The following is a 20252-nucleotide window of genomic DNA, read 5'->3' on the forward strand; positions in this document are numbered from 1 at the left end:
TTCTGCTGTCATGTAGTTACAGCAAGATTTACCATGGTAGATTGCTGAAACTCTTGCTGTGACTACATGACAGCAACAACAAAATTTAATTTCTGCCAACCGGGTTATTTGTTAAATAGAGAATTCGTTGAACAGGACGACGAAAACAAAATTGCCATCCAAATTCCAAACATCTTGGAATGGTTAGACAAAACCATAACTGGACATTTCTGATATATAACAACAATCTGCCAATGTAGGAATAATTTAGATTTTTTTAAATTATTTGTAAAATCCTGTTGTTGTACATATAAGTACTGTGCAATGAATGCGACTCGGTGCAATGAATACTATATTTCTAAACCACCGTGTTCTTTTTAACACCAGTAGGCTTTGATCCTTAGTATTACTTTATTGCATCAGAATTATTAGTGTAGCATAGTATAACTTTTTGTTCATCTTCAATCAGTAATATGATAGTCTTATTTATTATCTTGACGATACTCATCACATCGAAACACTAGAAGATGTGCTCAAAAGGCGAACAATATAAAGCAACAAATTTCAAAGTATAGTTAGTTATAATCGCTTACTCTAAATAGGAACGTGTAAGCCATTACAGTTTTCTCAGATCTTACATAGGTAATCGTTGCCTTCCATAGTCCTCTTGGAGCTATTGCCGGTATCACCTCAGATGGAAGTACATAATCCCTGATATCTACAGTCCGGGGTGAAATTGGACACTCGTCTTCGGCGGGAAAATTTTCAATCAACGTTAGTTGTTTTTTGTAGTTGTTGTGCATATTTTTAACAAAATCGCATTGTCCGGCCGATGGAAGCTTCATTGGATAATGGTTGAACTGATTGTTCCCGAGCCGGCTATGAAACAAATCCATTGATAACTGAAATAAGCAAAGAACCTCAACGATTAGTAGCAATTTTCAAAAGCACAAATTTGTTCTTATACCTGGATATCGTTTCCTAGAGGTACTCTCACAATGGCCGTTCCATTTAATGCGGACGTCGTGCGATTTATTTTACGCACGCGTAAGTCCAAAAATACTATATCTTCACCACTGTTTTGTTCAAAACTTTCGAACATCCCTTGTAAAGCTACCGTTGAAGTCACACACAAGGAGAGCAACAAAACATTGCACATGATGTTATACTTTCAAACTGCAAAACACAACTTCATTAAGTACGATGAACTGTTTGCCCCAGAATATATACCATTAGAAAGCTTTGTTGTTATCATCGGTTGTTCATCGTCTATTTGAATTCTGCAGATATGAGTTAATTATTCAAAACGTGCAGTACATGTGCAATTCTTTGACTGTCAATTCGTGTGAACAGTTCATTCTACAAAATGATTGAGATTCAAACAATTTCTTAAATTTACAAAGCTTTAAACAGATAATGCAGGATTGAACATTTGTTTATACGATGACAACGACATTGTCTTCGACATTCCACTTGAATACGTCGTGGCAGGATGTGAAAGCGATATTTCTAAACAATGAATTGAACAATAAAAATGATTGAGAAACAAGGCTTCAGACGTATGTAAACATTTGTTTGTAGCCATATATTGAAACTCGCAAAGAATGGTGCCGTTTTTCAATTATTTGAAAAACAAATTGTAACAAAAAAATCGTAGTAATTGCATGGAATGCTCACCACTGCGTTCCAATACCAATCTAAAAGGGAAACACCATTTTCATCAGTATGGTTGTTTCAGAAATCAACACATTTTTACTTTAATACTGGAGGCAGCAAGATAGGTTGAGTAGGAAACGTGTTAAATACGCGGTCCAGTTCGTACACAGGAAGTGGATAGTGATGCATCAGCATGAGTATTAAATCCACGCAATGTTTGGCATATTCTGAAAATGTTTGTAATTGCATGCATACTTTAAACGTGCTAATACAACACGGTGCATGATACAAAGAAACGCCGATAAAACTAGCAAAGATCAGATTCCATCATTCAAGCAAAACCCACAAAATGTAAAAAAAAAAAATGAAATAATAACATAAAATAACTTCATGTAAATTGCATGCTCGTAATTTTTAGGTGTTTTTAAGTACACTCGTTTACAAATGATCTTATTTTCCAAAATAAAATATTTTTATAAAAATGCAGCTCACATTATGCTAGTGCCCACCAGCACATATTGTCCCACATTTCCCTACTTGTATGTTTAATATAACATATTTAATATTGAAATCTTTAAATCTGTCTCAAGACATAAAATCGTCATAGAGTTTAACAAGTAAATTGTAAGAAAATAAAACATTCTCAGATATTACACCAGTGATGAGCGCTTTCCAAAGTCCCCTAGGCAACACGGGGGGTATAATGTCGTTTGGAAACACAAGATCCCTTACGATAATAGACCGTGGCGAAATAGAAACTCTCCTTTGGCGGGCACATTTTTAATCATATCAAACGACTTGTTATAGTTGTTGTGCATGTGGTCGATGAAATCGCAGAGACCGCTCGTTGGTATCTTCATAGGATAGTGGTTGAACTGTTTGTTTCCGAGCCGACTATGGAACAGATCCAGTGAAACCTGGAACCAAAAGGGTTGTGTAAGTTGTAAGCGCGGTATTACTGATGGTTCCGTTAAAAAAAAATTACGTACCAAAACATCGTTCCCGGTCCGTACATTCATAATAACCGACCCGTTCAGTGCCGTTGTTGTTCGGTTCAGCTTACGGACGCGAAGCTGGAAATGGACATGATCAAAACCACTAAATTGTTCAAAATTTTCAAACATTACTGTTAATGCCACTGCAGAGGCAGCGCATGAAATCACAAATATGGCTCTATACATTTATGATTGATGTAACGGGTTTTGACACGAATAAAATTCCACAATTTAGAAGCAGCGCATTTTATACTTTCTATTACAAGCATCGGGAGGTATGATGCCATGTGATTAGTTAATTCCCATCATGCATGGTCCACACTGAAAAACATACATTCGTTTTATAGTGATCGCTTAATGGTGCTTGTGTTGTGAAATAATTGCAATGTGCCACAGAGTAACGAATAATTTAGATCGTAGTAGATCGATGTCGAAACACGTGTTTTTGGTCTTCGAAACCGATTTTCGAAATATAGCCAAAGATGCATATATAACAAGTTGTGTGTCCCATCAAAATGTACGTTGACCTTGGCTTGACTAGTAAGTAACTGTCAAATATTTTCTCGCCCGCTGTCACATTTTGCACTGTATGTATTCACCTGTTTCCACAACAGACCTCGTTGTGCGCTAAGTTTCCTATCGGTTGATTGTGCCAGATCGTTTTCTGCAGTTTTCACCGAAATATCCGCGACTCAACGATGCTGCCCAACCTGGCCAAGCTGTCCGCGCTCCGTGGTGTCTCGCACTCCGTCACCAATGGATTAAAGCCCGCTGTGGCCGGTGCCGCGAAGGTGGAAAGCAAATCGGCCAGCGCTGCAGGTCAGATTCCCCTCGTTAGCAACATTGCTGGTGCCAACTTGCCGAGCTCCAACTATCGGGTGGTTTCAGGCGTCACAGGTTAATACTCAAAACCATTCATTAAAATTGAACACGATCCCGCCGCGCGAAGGGAATAGTGTGCATTCCGCACTATTTATGTTGCATAAGTATCCTGCGAAAAACGTAGTGAATTTTGACAGTTCGGTGAATCGAGAACCAGAGACGGTGCAAAACTTTCGTTATGTAATGCAATCTTTTGATCGTCGATAAAGGCGCAGGAAATCTCGCTTACCCTTGAAACATTTGAGATACTCAAAACAAATTCAAGCTACCAGATATTGGACCGGAAAGTCCTCCTTAGCGCTTTACGCAAAAGAATCTATTTCACCAGTTTAGATGTGATCTAACCTTTCACATTGAGAACGTACCAAAACAAACCACCAAACGTCATCAGCTTGCAAGGATCAGGTGGATTTCTTTTAACGAACGTGTGTCCTTGTTTCCGACAGGAGCAACCCAGATCCGCCTGGCCCACACCGACATCCGTGTGCCGGACTTCTCCGAATATCGCCGGGAACAGGTGAAACGCCCGAACGCCAAGAACGACACCGCCGATGACCGGGCCGCGTTCACGTACCTGCTGGTGGGCGGTAAGTTTCCGATTCGATTGACTTTCACTTATACTTACCCTTAACTTATGGTTTGCCTCCACCCCTCATTCCAGGTGCCGCCGTGTCGACCGCGTACGTCGCAAAATCGCTCGTGTCCACCTTCGTGTCATCGATGAGCGCCTCCGCCGATGTGCTGGCCATGTCGAAGATCGAAATCAAGCTGGCCGACATCCCCGAGGGCAAGTCGGTGACGTTCAAGTGGCGTGGAAAGCCTCTGTTCATCCGTCACCGTACGGCGCAGGAGATCGAGGCGGAGCAGTCGGTGGCGGTTGCGACACTGCGTGATCCCCAGAACGATGCCGTAAGCATTAAAGAGAGGGAGGGCAAAATGGGTAGAAAAATATCAATAATTTCTTTTCACTTTGTAGGAGCGTGTCCAGAAGCCAGAGTGGCTCGTTGTGATTGGTGTCTGCACGCATCTGGGCTGTGTCCCGATTGCGAATGCCGGTGACTTTGGTGGATACTACTGTCCGTGCCACGGTTCCCACTACGATGCCTCCGGCCGTATCCGCAAGGGACCGGCTCCGCTGAACCTGGAAGTGCCGTACTACGAATTCCCGGAAGAGGGTCTCCTTATTGTCGGTTAAAAACCGCACCTACACCCCCCTACATCCTCTCACATTCTGCTGCGCCCCGCCCAAGTAAACAATCCCCCTTTCAAATAAGTAGTAAAAGAACGTATCTATCGCAAAACACCTGCTACTACTTCGGTAAAAGATAGAAAGTGAAGTGAGAGATGCACAATGCACTCCGACGAATGGACCTTTAACACCCGGGGTCCTTGTGTTAGTATTTGCAATTCATGCCGTCATAGACCGGACGACGACCGGAGTCACCGGAGAAGCTAGCAACCAGGAATGATAGGGTGCAGAAACAACCAAACGCCGAAACCAATTCACCGATAGTAGAACAATGACACGATTGCTGGTTAATAAATTGATTGGTAATGTTAACCAAGAACTTTTCCTCTTAATTTATTTATCCAACTATTCCAATGGGGGAAACATAATCCCCATCCAACAACAAAACTCATTACTGCAATATCTCCCTGATTTCCACACCACTCTCCGAACCCTTTCTGGCCTCTTCCGACAGTTCAAACTCTCGCGCAGCGTCACACAACAACGGCACCAGCTGCTGCCGGTACAGATCGTGCTGATCGCCATGTGTTACCCGTACGATCTTTTCAGCTGCGTGCAAACTTTTCATCGCTTCCGCGAACTGACACAGGTACAGCTGCATCTTGCCTATCTTCAGCAGCAGCAACCCGAAGAGTGGGTGGTACGGGCCGTGGAACTTCCGGAAGCCGTCCACCAGCCGTAAACCGTACCCGATCGCTTCGGTCCACTTTTCCATATCGATCGCACACTCGAACGCATGATCGAGCGTTTTCAGGTAGTACACGTTGTACTGGTGTAGGATTCCTTTTTGTCGCTTGAGACAAAGTTGGCAAACGTCGAGATCTGCAATACAATTGATTTGTAATAACACACATCGTACACGACAAATTGATTAAACTACTCACATGCAACATCTTTCATTTTGGCCAACTGTTCCTTCGTGAAACTGCTGATTTCGACAAACTGCTCCCTCCGGGAATCCTTTATTTCCGCCTTGCAAGCGGGACACGCGGCCAGCTGCCCATCATCCAGATCGAGCGGTTCGTCACAGTCCGCATTCGGGCATGCGGCTGCATTCATAAGCTTCCTCTCAGCCTCATCCCGGCAGCGCTCGCATTCGCACCGGAAATAGTACCGATCGGCCAGCTCGCTCTGTCTCGCATCGGCCGGATTGAGAAGGTCGATGTAGGAGATGAAAATTTTACCAAAGTCTACCTCCGACCCGTTGTAGTCCTCCAGCAGTCGTATCTGCAGCGTATCGCCGACGAACGTTGGTACGGCGTTCGGCCGACAGCTATGATCGAGGATCGATGCGCCCAGGTACATGGCCGTCCCGATGGTGATCGTTTCGCTGTCCACGATGTTGAAGCTGTTGATACACATCTTTTGAAGGAAAGTTAAAATAAATGATGATAAAACACGTGATCTTTCATATACCGTTAGATGTTACCTTGCCGTAAATTCTCAGCAATTCGCCACCCGCCAGAATGGCCGGTTCGTCGAGCAAACGCAACAGGACAACGCTCAGCGACTCAAAGTGTTCCATCCGCTTGGCGTCCTTCCGGATGTTTTCCTCATCTGTCCGGAAAAACAAACGGCACGTGCTCGCTCGATTAGAATCAAAATTTTCAAATTCAGTCCATTCTCCACCGATTGCAGTACCAAACACGCATGCGACGTGAACACGAAAGAAAAAAAACCAATGACCAACAACGAAGCGCTTCCGGTGTTAGGTGCCAAGTGTGGTGGTCATCATGTTATGAGATACTTTGAAAGCGAAACGCGTATAATCTAACGTGCAAAAGACGAACAATTTTGATGGCGTTTTGTTTTAACAATCATGTCAAATGTTTTCATAGCATTTTAAAAATAAACTAAAGACAAAACATACAAAAAGAGAAAAACCTTAAATAAACCAACAAAAATCAAACACACAAACAAAAAGTTTCGCCTCACATTTTACACTATCGGTGATACAGGAAGCCCTTGAATGTATCACGGAGTTTTAAAGTTGAACATATAAATGATTATTAGAAAAGTATATTGTTATATTACGCATTGCATAAAATATATAGTCTTAACAACTATCGTTTAATTTAGAACCATTACAATACCCCATGTGAACGATTGAACGGGATACAAACGTGATCTTATGAAGGGTGCTTTCGACTTACTATCTGGCTATTGGATATTTTTTTTTAAACAGAACTAAAGCCTTATCATAAGGATGGTTTGAAAAGAAACGATGGGAGATATTAGGTAATGGCGAGCTCATGGTAAATAGTCTACCAAACGAGAGCTACTGAAAAATTGAAGCAAGTAATAAAGATCCCCGAGGTAAAAGAACGGTACTTGGTATGGATACTCACGTGGCATCAGATCATTAAACCGTCGATAGTATTTCGGCGTGTAGTAACCCTTCTGAAAGTCACCACCTTTCTGCAAACGTCTTATAATACGTGCCATCATGAGAGCCGCTGCCGGAACGACCAGACCAGCCGGTAGCGCCTTCAGTTTGACGCACTCATCCTTGTGATCCGGCCAAGCCTCCGTCTGGCAGGATCGATTGCAGTAGCGCACGTACAGGCAGTTGGAACATTTCAACACTTTTCCCCTGAAATGAAACAGGATGTAAGTACATAAAAAACGGGTTTCTTTTGTGCACCGGAACTCACTGCTTAAAGCATCGATCACATCTTTGCTGGCGGTATTGTGGTTGCAAAACGCAGGCAAACGGTTTTTCCTGTAGGATCAGATCGCCTCGACGATGAAAAGATTTTTTCATACTGATATTGAACGGGTTATCCCTTCACACTGTCCGACCGTACGCAACAACGGGTGGTTTGCTAGTGGAGCTAAATCAGAGCACGACCACAACAAAGATTCTTTTCAACGTTGCACTCAACCGGTGTTCTAATTACTGCACAGCACCAGCACCGGGGGGTGATGATTTAAAAATATCGCGCCAACATCCGCCTCGAAAGCCGACGTGCGACGTTGTTTGTTACGAAATTAGCTGGAACCAGACAGACAACGCACGACCGACCAGGAACGGGGCCCTAGGCTTTGAGTATGGCCGACGAACCAAACGGGAAAACTGCATGGGAAGCATAAATATAACACGCAAATCCGTAAAAAATGGAGTATATTTTTAGACAACAGCTTTTACGACACCACAGCTTTGTGTTCGGCGAAGTGGTGCTTTTAGTTGCTCGCCATTTAAATGATAGTAAACAAATCGAACGCATGATTTTGACGTACCTACGTTTGCTTCGTATTGCTGTCTCTTTACCTTGTATAAACTGAAAATAAAATAAAATTAAAACATCTTGCAATCTATGTTCATCTAATAAAGTTTTTTCTATCCAATAAATCCGATAATTCTGGTAATTTGTTAAAAAGACGGTTTCTTCCAAAAGGAATTCCAAATGCAGTAAATATTACAAAATATATCTTAGTGTCTATATACCTTGTATTTTAAAATGCGCGCATTTTCGTGATTGCGATCCTGCGACACGTTTGTTTATTTACATTTGTTTTCGGTCACAATCAAATCGTTTATTTCATCAGTGTAGCGATACTTATGGACCATTACGATCATCTATTCGGTGACACGCTCGCGCAGGAGGAAAATGAGGGAGAAATTCCATCGGACGATGAACTTCCAGCCGACGATGTCGGAGGCGACGGGAACGACGATGGCACGGGTGGTCCTCCGCAACCGATCAAACTGGAACCGAAGAAAAAGACGGTGCGCAACCCGCGAAACATGCTAAACGCGGCTAAACTGAGCGGACCGCGTGGTATTATCGGCCTGCAAGATCACTTCAAAGACTTCCGGTTTCGAGGGAAGGGCTACGAGCTGGCCGATTTGGATAGTATGATGCGCCGGTACGAGCACTGGGCGCACCGATTGTACCCCAAGTACCACTTCGACGATTGTGTGGCCACGATCGAGAAGCTCGGTAACAAGAAGATCGTGCAAGCTTACATGAACAAATACCGTACCGGGTTGTTGCAGCAGGAGATTGATGAAGCGGCCGCCAACCGGTCGGACGATGATGACGATGGGGATGAGGGTGTTGTGAACCACCGTTTTAACCTACCGTTGGACCCGTTGGACAGCATGCTGGACGAGCAGATCGCAATCTCACGGGGTAGAACGTCGTTGGGTAACACCTCCGGCATTGCAGATATTTCGATGGACACCACGTTCGATACGATAAGAAAGGACAAGGGTTTACAGGATGGCAACAGCAGTGTTGGGCCTAAAGTTGTGCCTCCGGAGAGTTCGGTCAGTGTTAGCGATGAATTGAAGGCGAAAATAGAGGAAAACCGAAAGCGAGCTTTAGAGATCCGTAAAGCCCGGCAATTGGCTCAAGCGCAAGATGTAACCGGAAAGGAAAACGTAGAAGCTGTAAGTGGTGAGAACGATGGATCTTTTTTGTAAATCAAATGAAAATAAATAGCTTAGTATTCTTTTATCTCCAAATACATCTCGCTGATATATTTCTTACATGTTCACATTAACATTATCGATTCTTAATCTTACTCTTTCGCAGTTCCTTTTACATAAAACAACGTAAGAAAAGCTAGGGGTAAATTACAGTGAAATTTTAAGATAAAAATTATATATGTAATATATACCGTCGTCTGTCAATCCCGGTTAAATTGTAACGAACATTTCATTCTGCTTTCACTTCACTTTTCGCTGGTGAACTTTTCTCTTCGGTGGCTGGTTTTTCCTTAGCCCCTTCTTCTTTCACGGCGGCTGCCGTGTCGGTCTTCTTGACCGGTGGCTCATCATCACCTCCGTCGTTGCCATTGTCGCGTTGCCTTTTGTTGTGACCGCCTCCGTGATGCCGATTGTTGTTACCCCGGTTACCCCGTCCACCTTTACCCTTCGCATTGCCACCCTTTCGCCGGGCCTGCTGGTCCTGAACAACCTTCTTCAAATACTCCGACTCCTTGTCGCCCTCGAGCACTTCGAACGTTACTTCGTTCTCATCAATTTTAAGCTGATTTGGGGAAAAAGATAAAAAAAAACATAGTTGGTGATTCATCGTGCAATAAATGAAATGCTGGGATTACCCTCTACTGACCTTGTTTTCCGTTAGCTTGCCGACGAATCGTTTACCCGCATCTGCCTCCGTGAAACGTACGTGACCCGCCTTATCACCCTTCTGGTAGTCGATGAAGGCAACCGCCAGGGTGTCGTCAACGGTGAGGATTTGTTCCTTGATCGATTCGCGTGTTGTGTCTGCACCGGTGCCCTCGAACGAAACACTAGCCCCGGTCGGCAGATGTGAAGTGGCGGCTGTCTTGGCCTCCTCCTTCTTGCGCTTCCGTTCCTCAACCTTTTGCTTGCGTTCCTTTTCCTCCTCCTGTTTCGCAGCGAAGTAATCATTTTGCATCTTACAGATCAGATCCTTGCCCTTGTACGCAAGCTTTTCCTTCAGGAACGTTTCACACTGCTCCACCGTAGCGAAGGTGACGAACACGCTACCCTTGAACAGGTACTTCTTTGTCGGTTTGTCAAAGTAACGGCGCATCACAATGTTGACCACCTTTTCGTACGGCTGGAAGAACTCCACCAGCTCGTCCATTTTAGTTCCATCCTGGGCTGCGAACCCTTTTACGTACACAGTGCGGGTGTAGATTTCCTTGCGTGTTTCCTCGTTCATCTCGGGCAGCGGTCGTTCCGGGTGGCGGCGCAACTTTTCACGGTCTTCGCTCACCTCAATCAGCCCCTCCTCGGATTTGGAAATGGCATCCACAATCACTTTCTTGTCCTCGCTGAGCGATTTGAGGCGCTTGAATGTAAGCAGCACATCGAGCGGTACCCAACCTTCGTCTTTAGTGATCTGATCCTTCATAAACTTGTCCTTCGCCAGGTTGGCATCGCCAAAGTAGTACTCCAGTTGGCGGATGATCGCCGCCTCCGACGCGCTCAGTGCGGGGCTGTTCTCATTTTCGCTATTCTCAACCTCTGCCTTCGGCTCCTCAGGCTTGGCCGCTTGCACGTCCGTTTCGGTCATGATGGCGCACGCAGCTGCAATGGAGAGGAATGATGGTAAATTTAAGGTTAGAAACACCACTCCCGCCGGTTTCGCAGCATGCTACGAGTATCGAAGTTTTCTACATTCGTCCTATCAGTGGACAAACACACTTCACAAAACTTATGTCGAATGAACACAGTTGATGTTATTTACCTGTGTTTTATGAGGTAATAGTGATGAAATTCTTCCACACGTGCGTTCCGGCGAATAGGACAACTGGAATCTGATTAAAATGAAGCATTTGGAGCTGCCAGCTTCGTCCACTGACGTTTGTGACATTTTGTAACTCAAGGTACATAGATGAAGCTAACCACTCGCGCTTACAATCATTCGATAACAGTGTAAATAATGTACATATTGCGATTGTGTATTGTTTGTATGTTCTCAAATGAGAATTTACAATTTTGCAAATAAATCATTTCTTATTGCATTGACCAACGAAATAATATGTGCGGTTTCATGTAACAACCTTAAGCCTGTCCGAATTGACAGATGGTTCGACTGTCAATTTTCGTTTGTCAAACCTTTATCCCCATGTGGTGTTGTTTACTTCTAGCTGCATAGAACATTACAATTTACTCAATTTTTGTAGTAAATTAAGCAGTTATTAACAATGATTTCTGCTTTAGGAACGTATGCTCTTCCCAGTGTAAAAGATCGTCAAAAGCGAATTGCCGGGGAAAAGAAGCATTATTGCACTACGGCGGTGTACGAAGGTATGGTAATGCAGCTCATTTAATCTAGTCACAATAACACGTTGTTTCCACGTTTGTTCCGTGCCACAGATGCAAACAACTTCGGTGTCCGTATGTTGGCCAAGCTAGGATGGACGAAAGGCAAAGGCTTGGGTAAGAAAGAGGATGGCATCGTGAATCCGGTTATGCTACGCTTTAAACAGGACACCGAAGGTGTTGGCTTCGCCGATCAGACCGACAATCAATGGACACAGCACGATGCCGGGTTCAATGATTTGCTGAAACGCTTGAACGGTGGTGGCGATGATAATGAAGAAGAAAACGATCCCATTGTCGAGTCTACGGCACAGCTGCAGTCACTCGAAGAACGGTCGAAAAAATCGCGGTCCCGCGTTCACTACACGAAGTTCACACGTGGCAAGGATCTGAGCCAAGCGAACGAAAAGGACCTGGCAAACATATTTGGCAAGCGTTCGCTGGATGAATTGAACAAACCGGTTGTAATGCAGAACGATACATCCGCGGATGCAAGTGAGAACTATTCCGAATCCGGCGATCGACGGACGAAAGTGCTTGGTCTTACGACCATTAAGTCAAATTTAACCGTAGAAGATTATTTCAAGGAAAAAATGAAAGGTAAACAATCCGCCGGACATCCAGGATGGACATACTACACGCCTGAAGCTGTTGACAACGCTGACGACGAGCAGGTTGAACCAAAAAAGAAGAAAAACAAAAAGAAGGGGGCAAAAAGAGTCGGGCTTAAGGACACGGAAATCACGGAGGAAAATTGTGTAGTTGGTGATGTTCCGGTTTCGGAAGTTTCTCCCAAGAAAGGTAAACGAAAGCATGAAACGAGCATCGATGTCGTGGTGGAAAATGGAACCGAAAATCGAGCCAAAACGGAGTCCATGGAGCCGAAAAAGAAAAAGAAAAAATCAAAGAAAACCAAACCCGACCTGGACGAACCGTTGTCCAACGAAACAAATGAACCGGAGCAATTAGATGTTGAGCTTTCTGTTGAACAGGATGCGTCGGAATTGGAAACATCTAAGAAAAAGAAAAAATCTAAAAAGGATAAATCTGAGAAGGAGGCAAACGGGACTGTCGTTCACTCGGAACCAGTTACTGTTGGCGATTCAAATAACTCCATTACATTACAGTCGATTGAAACAATTAAGAAAAATAAAAAAGGCAAGAATGATAAGGAATCTATCTGCACTCGCGAATCAGAGACTACGGATGTTGCTGAAGTACAGGTACCGCAAGGGAAAAAATCAAAGGAAAATAAAGTATCTGTACCAGAGGAGTCCTCTACGATACTACAGCAGGAACCGGAGATTATAGATGACGCTGAAGCAAAGGTACCGAAAGGGAAAAAAAAGAAATCGAAGAAAAATAAAGTGTCCACTGGCATCGAAGCAGAAGAGACCGCCACTACAGTACAGCAAAATCCAGAGGTTGCGGCAAACACTGAAGTCCAGGTATCAAAAGGAAAAAAATCCAAGAAAAATAAATCATCCCCTAGCACTGAACCAGAAGGGACCTCGATAACACAAGAGGTACTGAAGGAGAAAGAAGCGGAGTCCAAACCGGCACCACAGCAGGAACCGGAGGGTAAGGATAACGTAGAAGCTCAGCAAACAGACGCAAGCCAGACACCGGATTGCTACCAGCCTCCTCCACTCGCCCCCGGTGAAAAGGAGGATGATGTTACCTGCACCGTGAAGGTTGATGTGCTGAAGCATTTGGACGAAACTGCTTTTCCTGGATCTAATTTTGGCAATATTGTCGGTTACAGATTGACCGAGGACGTGAAACTGATTAAGAAAGAATCTAGGTTTCGAATGTTGGATAGGCACCGATTTGAAGTGAAGGCGGAAACCGTGTCTGTGCACCGGAAGTGGCAAAAGTTGAAAAAGGTTACCGCATTCACGCCGATCTAGCGGCACTTTCTATGGGCACAATATACTGAATACTAACATTGCATTTATGTATCACTTGAGCATTTTGTTTATTCTTTCCATCGTGTTCGAAACGTCCGTTAATTGGTTGGGGACCTTCTTCTTCTTCTTCTTCACTGGCCCGCTCGCAGTTGAGCACGTCGTGCTGACATGGCCTGGTCACCAATCGTTTTCCAGGTTGCTCGGTCCATGGCTGCAGTCCTCCAACCCCGGTCGCATCCGATGTCTCGCAGGTTCTGCTCCACTTGGTCCATCCACCGAGCTCGCTGAGCTCCTCGTCGTCTCGTGCCGGGCGGGTCGCTGGTGAGCACCTTCTTGGTGGGGCATGAGTCCGGGATCCTCATCCTAAGTTGGGGACCTTATATTTACCATTTGATGGTGAGAAGCTTTATGTTTAGCTAAGTAATCCTTCCTAGGGTAAGCCTTGTTGCATAAATCACATGCGAACGGTTTAACGCCATTGTGGGCCATCACATGACGCCGGAGATCGCTGGAGAATGTGAATTTCGCTTCGCAAAGGTCACAGTTGTACGGTTTTTCACCCGTATGTAAGCGCATGTGTGACTTGAGGCAACTTTTACGACTAAACCGGCTTGGGCACCGGGAGCATTGCAGTGATTTTTGTCTCGTGTGCGTTACCTGGTGCTCTGTTAGGTTACCGTTTGTACGGAATCCTTTTCCGCAAACGTCGCACTTGAAGCGATCCGTGTCGAACGTGTGCAACCGAAGGTGCTTGCGATAGGATTCCTTCAGGGCAAACGTTTTCGAGCAGATGCCGCAGACGAACGGACGATCGTCTCGGTGGACGCGTTCGTGATCGTCTAGCGTGTACCGATCGCGGAAAGCTTTTCCGCAGTGGACACACTGGTGGTCCTTCGTACGATAGGGACGCTGCTTGTGGTCGAGCAATATGCTCCGAGATTTGTATCGCCGGTAGCAAATATTGCATACGACATGTTTCCAGTCCAGAGGATCCTTGGAAGCGTCATCAAGATCCAGTTTATGGACCGCATTTGAGTGATCCCTGAGATGGTCTAAGTTATCGAATTCAGCATTGCATCCGCAACATTTGACCCGTTCGTTGGTCAAGCGTTTCAAGATTAACTCATCCATACCACATGCAAAACTACGGTGGTTCTTCAGTTCCGATGTGTTGTTGAATTTTTCCCCACATGTGGAACACGTTGTACAGCGATCGACCGTCTTTGGGTGGCCGTCTAAAATTGCATTTTTTAAATTTCTATTCTGGAGTGTTTCGCTTTTATCCGTTGCTGCAATCGGATCTGGGACCAGGGATGGATTTACTGATACGGGGCTACCATCCTTTGCTTGAGCAGTAGTAACATCGATTTGTTCCACTGCACAATCGATACTACTTCGGGTGTTCAATGTTTGCCAACGTTTCGAGGTTTTGTGATACAGTACAATCAATTTGTAGGCAATCACAAGATCATCTCTGCATGTGTTGCACAAAGCATTTGGCGCTCTATCATTTGATTCAATCTAGAACAAAAGAACGAATAAATAAGGACGGTTTATCTTTAAACTAATTCATTGACTTACAATCGTGCTGGTGCAGTAACTAAGCATTTGAACTAGGGACACACTTTCTACATACGAATCTATTTGAATGCTTTCAGCGAACACCTCATTGCCACAAATTCTACACAGTTGTTTCTTGTCTGCCATCGTTCTAGAAAAGCCAATCCGCACCAAGCAGAGACTGAAATTGGTGAAACTATTTCCCTTCGTCCCGAAGGATTTCGATTGCTTCATAACATCATGTTTGCCAGTGCGGTGGTTGTCAACATGCTTGTTGATATCGGCTTTCCTTCTTGTCAAACACTCTTCGACGGTTGATAGTAGGAAAAAATAAATTGGTAATTGCTCCAAAATTTGGAAAAATCTGTAAACTGCATTGATAAAAAGACTACATAGCGAAGTAAAAATATATCCCTACTGCATCGTTCCCGCCAGGAAATGCAACAAATATGCTTACCTTGACCGTTCTGACACTTTAAAACCAAGGTGTGAATATCATCCTTTACGTCATCGCTAAATTTGGCGCGGTTGTCAATGAGCCGGTTTTATTATTCGTTTGTTTGTGGTTCGCACAGATCAACAGCATCTTTCGGCGTCCCGCGAGCTGTTTTTCTTTTCGTTACCGACCTCAACACCAATTCTGCAATGTATCGTACGGTCAGATAAGTTACGTATTGTCGTCGCGAAGCGTGCTTAATGTGCAGTGTCGTTGAATTTAGGCTGGCATAGCTCCGAAAAAGTTAACTTACGGGAAACGCTACCAAACCAACCAACTCTGGGAGTGAAAAAATAACTAATAGTATCGTTCCAACAACGTGCCGATCTCAATTTATTTCATACCAAGAGTAATGTTGGTAATCGCTAAAAGTTGCCACAATGAAGTTGTCTGAAAATCTGCTTTGTGTTTTGTTGGCCTTCTGCTTCCATCCTTTCCTGTGTTATGGTAGCATAGAGTCAGCCAAGAAAAAAGGTAAGCCAGGTAGCAAACAGGTAACAAATACATAATGCTAATATGCTTTAAATTTAATATCATCCCAACAGAAACTTTCCTTGAGCCAGGACGTGTGTTGACGTACACCCCGGAAGAATGGAGCATATATAAGCCGGGTTTGATGATTTACTGCTACGCCGGGCAACCGCCGACCTTGGTGAACGCTTTCTGCACCGTCTCCATTCGACTGAACTGTGACCATGAGAATTTCAACCAGTACGCGGGCAGTGATCCTGCCGAAGTTGAAGCGCACTGGAACGAAGACCAGAGCCTTTTCAGCTTCAATGTGTTTGCCTCGAAGAAACGAAGGCAGGTCGAGCTGGAACCGTTCAACCAGAGCTGCCTTGGGATCGTATCATCCGGGAAGTATGAGATCGAAGTACTGCTGAATCGATTCGATCTGTGGCGATTCGGATTGCTCGCGCTCGGTGTACTACTGTTCTCGTCCGCTCGTTCCATGAGCCAGAACGCACTGTTCTACTATTCCGGCGGAATCCTGGTAGGACTGGGAACGTTCGCATTGGCCATGGTGTACTTCTTCAGCAAGCTGATGCCTTACCGACCCCTCATGCTCGGCTTCATGGTCGGCGGATGGACGCTTGGCTTCTACGGAATGCAGCTGTTGTACGAAAATTTGCGTCTTATCTTCATCCAGTACCAGCACTACGTTTTCTGGTACATGACCGTGGTGGGCTCCATCAGTTTTCTCATCTGTTACCGTCTTGGTCCACCTAAAGATCCACGCAGTAAACAGGTCATACAGTGGGGCCTACAACTAGTCGCGCTGACGTTGATATTCTTCTGCAGCTATCAGCGAACGCTGTCGACCGCGCTGGTCTTGCTCGTCATCATCGGACACTACATCTCCGTCCCATTGAGCGCCCTTCGCTGGTTACGAAACCGTTTCCGCAAACGGTTTCCAGCTCGTCGAAGATTGCTTACGGTGGAAGAGTTTGAAGAGCAGGGCCGCGTTGAAACGGATAGGGCGCTCAAGGATCTGCGAGAATATTGCCGAAGCCCGGAGTGCAAACAGTGGAGTACCATGATGAAGTTGCACGAACCCCGTCGCTTTGCCTCGTTCGTTGAGGGTTCACCTCATGTGCTTGAGGAAGAGTGTTTCGAATACGACAACCATTATTCGAGCCAAAGTTTACATGACTCCGATGAGCTGGTGGACTTTAGCGAAGATGAGGAGGATGAAAATGCCTGATCAAAACAGAGTAATTGATAGACTTAAACAGGCGCCACCAAACATCGTTCGAACAGCATCATCCTATTGCTCATTGAACGTTCTACATTGCTGTGTATTTTTAGTAGCAGAAGCGTTTTCCACATTTGCCAATTTGATCCGTTTTCTTCGATGAATCAATCTGATTGTATTTATAATTCTTCAAAAATATCTCTCCTTTTCACTTCTGCGTAGCTAATATATTTAAAATTGTGGCTGGTGTTTTACGTTGCGTTGATGTATAATTACCACGTACTTGTACTTCTGTTCTTAAATTTAGGTTCTACACGAGATTATAAGACTCCTTTTTCGAAATGTTCTCGATTTCATCTGTGCCGAAAGTTGTACAAATACTGTAACCGCCATAGAACAATTATTCTTTAAATTCAATAAAATATTCTAACAAAACGGGTCAGGGCACTTCTATCAAACGGAAAGAACAATTGTTAGCATAAATCCTTTTAAAATGTTTTTAAATACCACGTGAGGCCTTTCGTGAATGGAATGGACAGCAAAATTGACGAAACGCGTCACAAGCATACATATACCTTGGTATGGACCAAGATAATTGTACCCGTACTTAAATTTGTGAAGTAGACCAGGGGTCGGCATTTGTTTCCTGAAAAGGGCCAGATGATGAAAAAGAACCCGAAATCATAAATTGATTTCTTTTATTATATCATCAAGATGGAGGGATTTACGACAATGGTGTTATGGAAAGATCAATAATAATATAAAATGTCTGAAAATGTATACAAGAAAAACGCCTGGTCGTTTAACAATTTTATTGCGAATTTTCGACTAAAAAAAGTGTAATATCCTGAACAAATCGCAATAATTGAGATCGTTTTTAATGTTGCACTAAAATTTTCGTAAGAGCCGGATTAAATAAGCTGGCGGGCCGAATTTGGTGCACGGGTCGGACCATGCCGACCCCTGATCTAGACATAAAAGCCTACCCTTGGAGCACCAGCATATGGTGCTGTTTATGGTATCCAGGGACATACGAAATCAACTGAATTATCTATTCCAACCGTAAATTATATATTTTTCATTACAATTGATCAAATAGATAACCTTATCTCTCAACAAAACAGTTAATTGTCAAAAACTGTCCTTGCGTCAACCTGAGTGCCGCTTGTCTAGGAACGGTTGTCAAAATGGTCGAAAACGCGAGGTTTACAAATACCAACGCTTGTCACGGACGGTGTTCCGAAGACCCGACTCGAGCGCACACCAGTACATTTCATACTACCGATCCGTCGACACGCACGTTCACGGCTGTCTGGGCCGCCTCTGTTGTTGTTAGGAATACTGTCGTCAGTGATTTTTTTTCTTTGTACTTTTACTTGGCCGCCCGTGATATGAATTATTTCTACAGTAATAATTTCCTCGGAATGATAATAATAGACGGAAATCATCAACCACTGAATTCGGCACGCCTCGCCAACATCGCTCGTTACACTGCGCGTTATCCTTGCATCCTTTGCGAGGTTGTTTGTATCGCTTTGCCGGTTCGATAGCCGGATGTAGTTCAACGCGGCTTCCCATCATCGGTGGACCGACTTGAGGAAATGTGTGACGTTTATTTAAGCTCTTCCATTTGCCGGCTGGCATTTCCTATCGCTTCTAATCTTATTAGAACGTCCCATCTATCGGCTTATCGGTGGCCATTTGCGTTCAGAAAGCCGTAGTATTCCTTTTTTCAAATACCTTTCCGATACCTGGTGTCTTTTGTTGCTGCTAAATCCGCACACGCTGTGTAGCAGGATTTTCATTACTATCGCGACCCCGCGGCCCTCTTCGTTCGTGACAGATGGTCTCCATTGGCGGTGCATTGTAGAATGAAGTAGTTTTTAATCAGCCGTTGCATCGTTTGCGGTTCACCTATCAAAGCAACCTTCGTTCGCTCTCAATGTTGGCAACGTTCGTAGTGATCGATATTTTTTTTTATTCCAATTGGGACACGCGTATCAGTTTTACTTCGTTGGTACTGAGAATGAAAGTGCAAAAAGTGCAGATAAACTGATAACAGTTTTCGAAGGAGTGTTTTTCTGTGTGTGTGTGTGTGTGTGTCTGTGTGACATGATTGACTGTTCAAATATAAAATAGTGTCGAGCGTGGCAAACTACTTAATGCCGGCTCGGATCCTTCGATACACCGTTTGTTGAAAGTGAATCATTTTCGACCCGACCGGCATCAACCTTGAAACGACGGAGCTTAAAAGGCGGTGAAGGGATCAACGGAAAGGAAGTAGAGCGACCACACACACACACGCACACAGCGACACAGATAGTGGTTTGCGATGACGAATCATGTGAAATTATATCCCCGTTGACCACAACCGGTAAGTACACACAGGGGGGAATGTTTTCGATACATTATTGTTATCATTTGTACTTAATTTTAGTTTCTACCCCCGTGGCAGAGAGGATATAATGAATTTACGTCGGCTTTATCATGTGCCACCATTGGGCGAGTTTATCCGCCAGATATTCCCAAGAGTATTCTTTGATCATTCTCTGCTCGCCAGCAGTCGCAAGGCCTGCTGCGTCGATACTTTATCATTCCGACAGTGTGGTATCGCGCTGTCGTTTGTCAGTTGGAATACATTCAAATGTCAAAAACTGATCCGTAGGAAACGAAAAGGAAGGCAGCGCGAAGCGGTTTCGCGTGTTTCCCCTCCCCCCTCCCGGCATGTTCGGATCAAAACAAGAGACCAAAGCGAGAGGCCGCGATTGTAATCTCGTGCACGTACACACACACGTATGCGTGACGGAGCAGGAAGGAGCCACAAAAGGAGGGGGGGAGGTGGGATGGTGCCACCGGTGCCCATTGTTCCTCGCGCATTGCTTCGCGTGCCGTCGCGTCCCCAGGCGGAGCTGTTCAATGGACGGCGACGTATTCGCTCGTCTAGAACGGATTAAAATTTAACTCGCCTCGCCTCACCGAAGCGCGGTATCACTACGCGCTTTTGTTAGCCTCGGCTCACGTCACAACTGATTTTCTTTTTCCCTTCGGTTTTTTTTTGCT

At 44.5% G+C, this 20252-nt stretch overlaps 7 protein-coding genes across 10 annotated transcripts; 4 read left to right on the top strand and 3 right to left on the bottom strand.

Annotated features, from left to right (window-relative positions):
• The first annotated feature begins 3248 nt into the window (after positions 1-3248).
• Positions 3249-5074, top strand: LOC131266436 (cytochrome b-c1 complex subunit Rieske, mitochondrial). Of its 2 annotated transcripts, none has more exons than XM_058268957.1 (4): positions 3249-3527; positions 3959-4099; positions 4174-4421; positions 4489-5074. In XM_058268957.1, exons 1-4 carry the CDS (start codon positions 3329-3331, stop codon positions 4705-4707), a joined length of 807 nt encoding a protein of 268 aa, XP_058124940.1. In that variant the 5' UTR covers positions 3249-3328; the 3' UTR covers positions 4708-5074. The 2 variants fall into 2 exon arrangements, with proteins under 2 accessions (XP_058124940.1, XP_058124941.1); XM_058268958.1 differs by having other exon boundaries at positions 3249-3449.
• On the bottom strand, positions 5058-7946 carry LOC131266435 (histone-lysine N-methyltransferase SMYD3). The gene is made up of 5 exons (XM_058268956.1): positions 7416-7946; positions 7110-7354; positions 6191-6318; positions 5646-6123; positions 5058-5583 (listed from the first exon to the last, which is right to left on the bottom strand). The coding sequence occupies exons 1-5, from the start codon at positions 7523-7525 to the stop codon at positions 5153-5155; spliced, it is 1392 nt and encodes a 463-aa protein (XP_058124939.1). The 5' UTR covers positions 7526-7946; the 3' UTR covers positions 5058-5152.
• Positions 7947-8262: 316 nt separating this feature from the next.
• LOC131266352 (protein TIPIN homolog) lies at positions 8263-9230 on the top strand. Its single transcript, XM_058268837.1, has one exon. It carries the CDS (start codon positions 8324-8326, stop codon positions 9188-9190), a length of 867 nt encoding a protein of 288 aa, XP_058124820.1. The 5' UTR covers positions 8263-8323; the 3' UTR covers positions 9191-9230.
• A 194-nt stretch (positions 9231-9424) lies between these two features.
• On the bottom strand, positions 9425-11073 carry LOC131266351 (la protein homolog). The gene is made up of 3 exons (XM_058268836.1): positions 10953-11073; positions 9843-10792; positions 9425-9758 (listed from the first exon to the last, which is right to left on the bottom strand). The coding sequence occupies exons 2-3, from the start codon at positions 10776-10778 to the stop codon at positions 9426-9428; spliced, it is 1269 nt and encodes a 422-aa protein (XP_058124819.1). The 5' UTR covers positions 10779-10792; positions 10953-11073; the 3' UTR covers position 9425.
• A 262-nt stretch (positions 11074-11335) lies between these two features.
• On the top strand, positions 11336-13483 carry LOC131266349 (PIN2/TERF1-interacting telomerase inhibitor 1). Of its 2 annotated transcripts, XM_058268833.1 has the most exons (3): positions 11336-11515; positions 11585-13111; positions 13296-13483. In XM_058268833.1, the coding sequence occupies exons 1-3, from the start codon at positions 11413-11415 to the stop codon at positions 13298-13300; spliced, it is 1635 nt and encodes a 544-aa protein (XP_058124816.1). In that variant the 5' UTR covers positions 11336-11412; the 3' UTR covers positions 13301-13483. The 2 variants fall into 2 exon arrangements, with proteins under 2 accessions (XP_058124816.1, XP_058124815.1); XM_058268832.1 differs by having other exon boundaries at positions 11585-13483.
• On the bottom strand, positions 13484-15248 carry LOC131266350 (zinc finger protein 485-like). Of its 2 annotated transcripts, XM_058268834.1 has the most exons (3): positions 15022-15248; positions 13817-14961; positions 13484-13554 (listed from the first exon to the last, which is right to left on the bottom strand). In XM_058268834.1, the coding sequence occupies exons 1-3, from the start codon at positions 15232-15234 to the stop codon at positions 13539-13541; spliced, it is 1374 nt and encodes a 457-aa protein (XP_058124817.1). In that variant the 5' UTR covers positions 15235-15248; the 3' UTR covers positions 13484-13538. The 2 variants fall into 2 exon arrangements, with proteins under 2 accessions (XP_058124817.1, XP_058124818.1); XM_058268835.1 differs by lacking the exon at positions 13484-13554 and having other exon boundaries at positions 13682-14961.
• A 328-nt stretch (positions 15249-15576) lies between these two features.
• On the top strand, positions 15577-17617 carry LOC131263214 (nuclear envelope integral membrane protein). The gene is made up of 2 exons (XM_058265380.1): positions 15577-15970; positions 16042-17617. The coding sequence occupies exons 1-2, from the start codon at positions 15877-15879 to the stop codon at positions 17199-17201; spliced, it is 1254 nt and encodes a 417-aa protein (XP_058121363.1). The 5' UTR covers positions 15577-15876; the 3' UTR covers positions 17202-17617.
• The last annotated feature ends 2635 nt before the right edge of the window (positions 17618-20252 follow it).

The sequence above is a fragment of the Anopheles coustani genome, chromosome 2, assembly GCF_943734705.1.
Source record: "Anopheles coustani chromosome 2, idAnoCousDA_361_x.2, whole genome shotgun sequence".
In the NCBI taxonomy this organism is placed as follows: Eukaryota; Metazoa; Arthropoda; class Insecta; order Diptera; family Culicidae; genus Anopheles; species Anopheles coustani.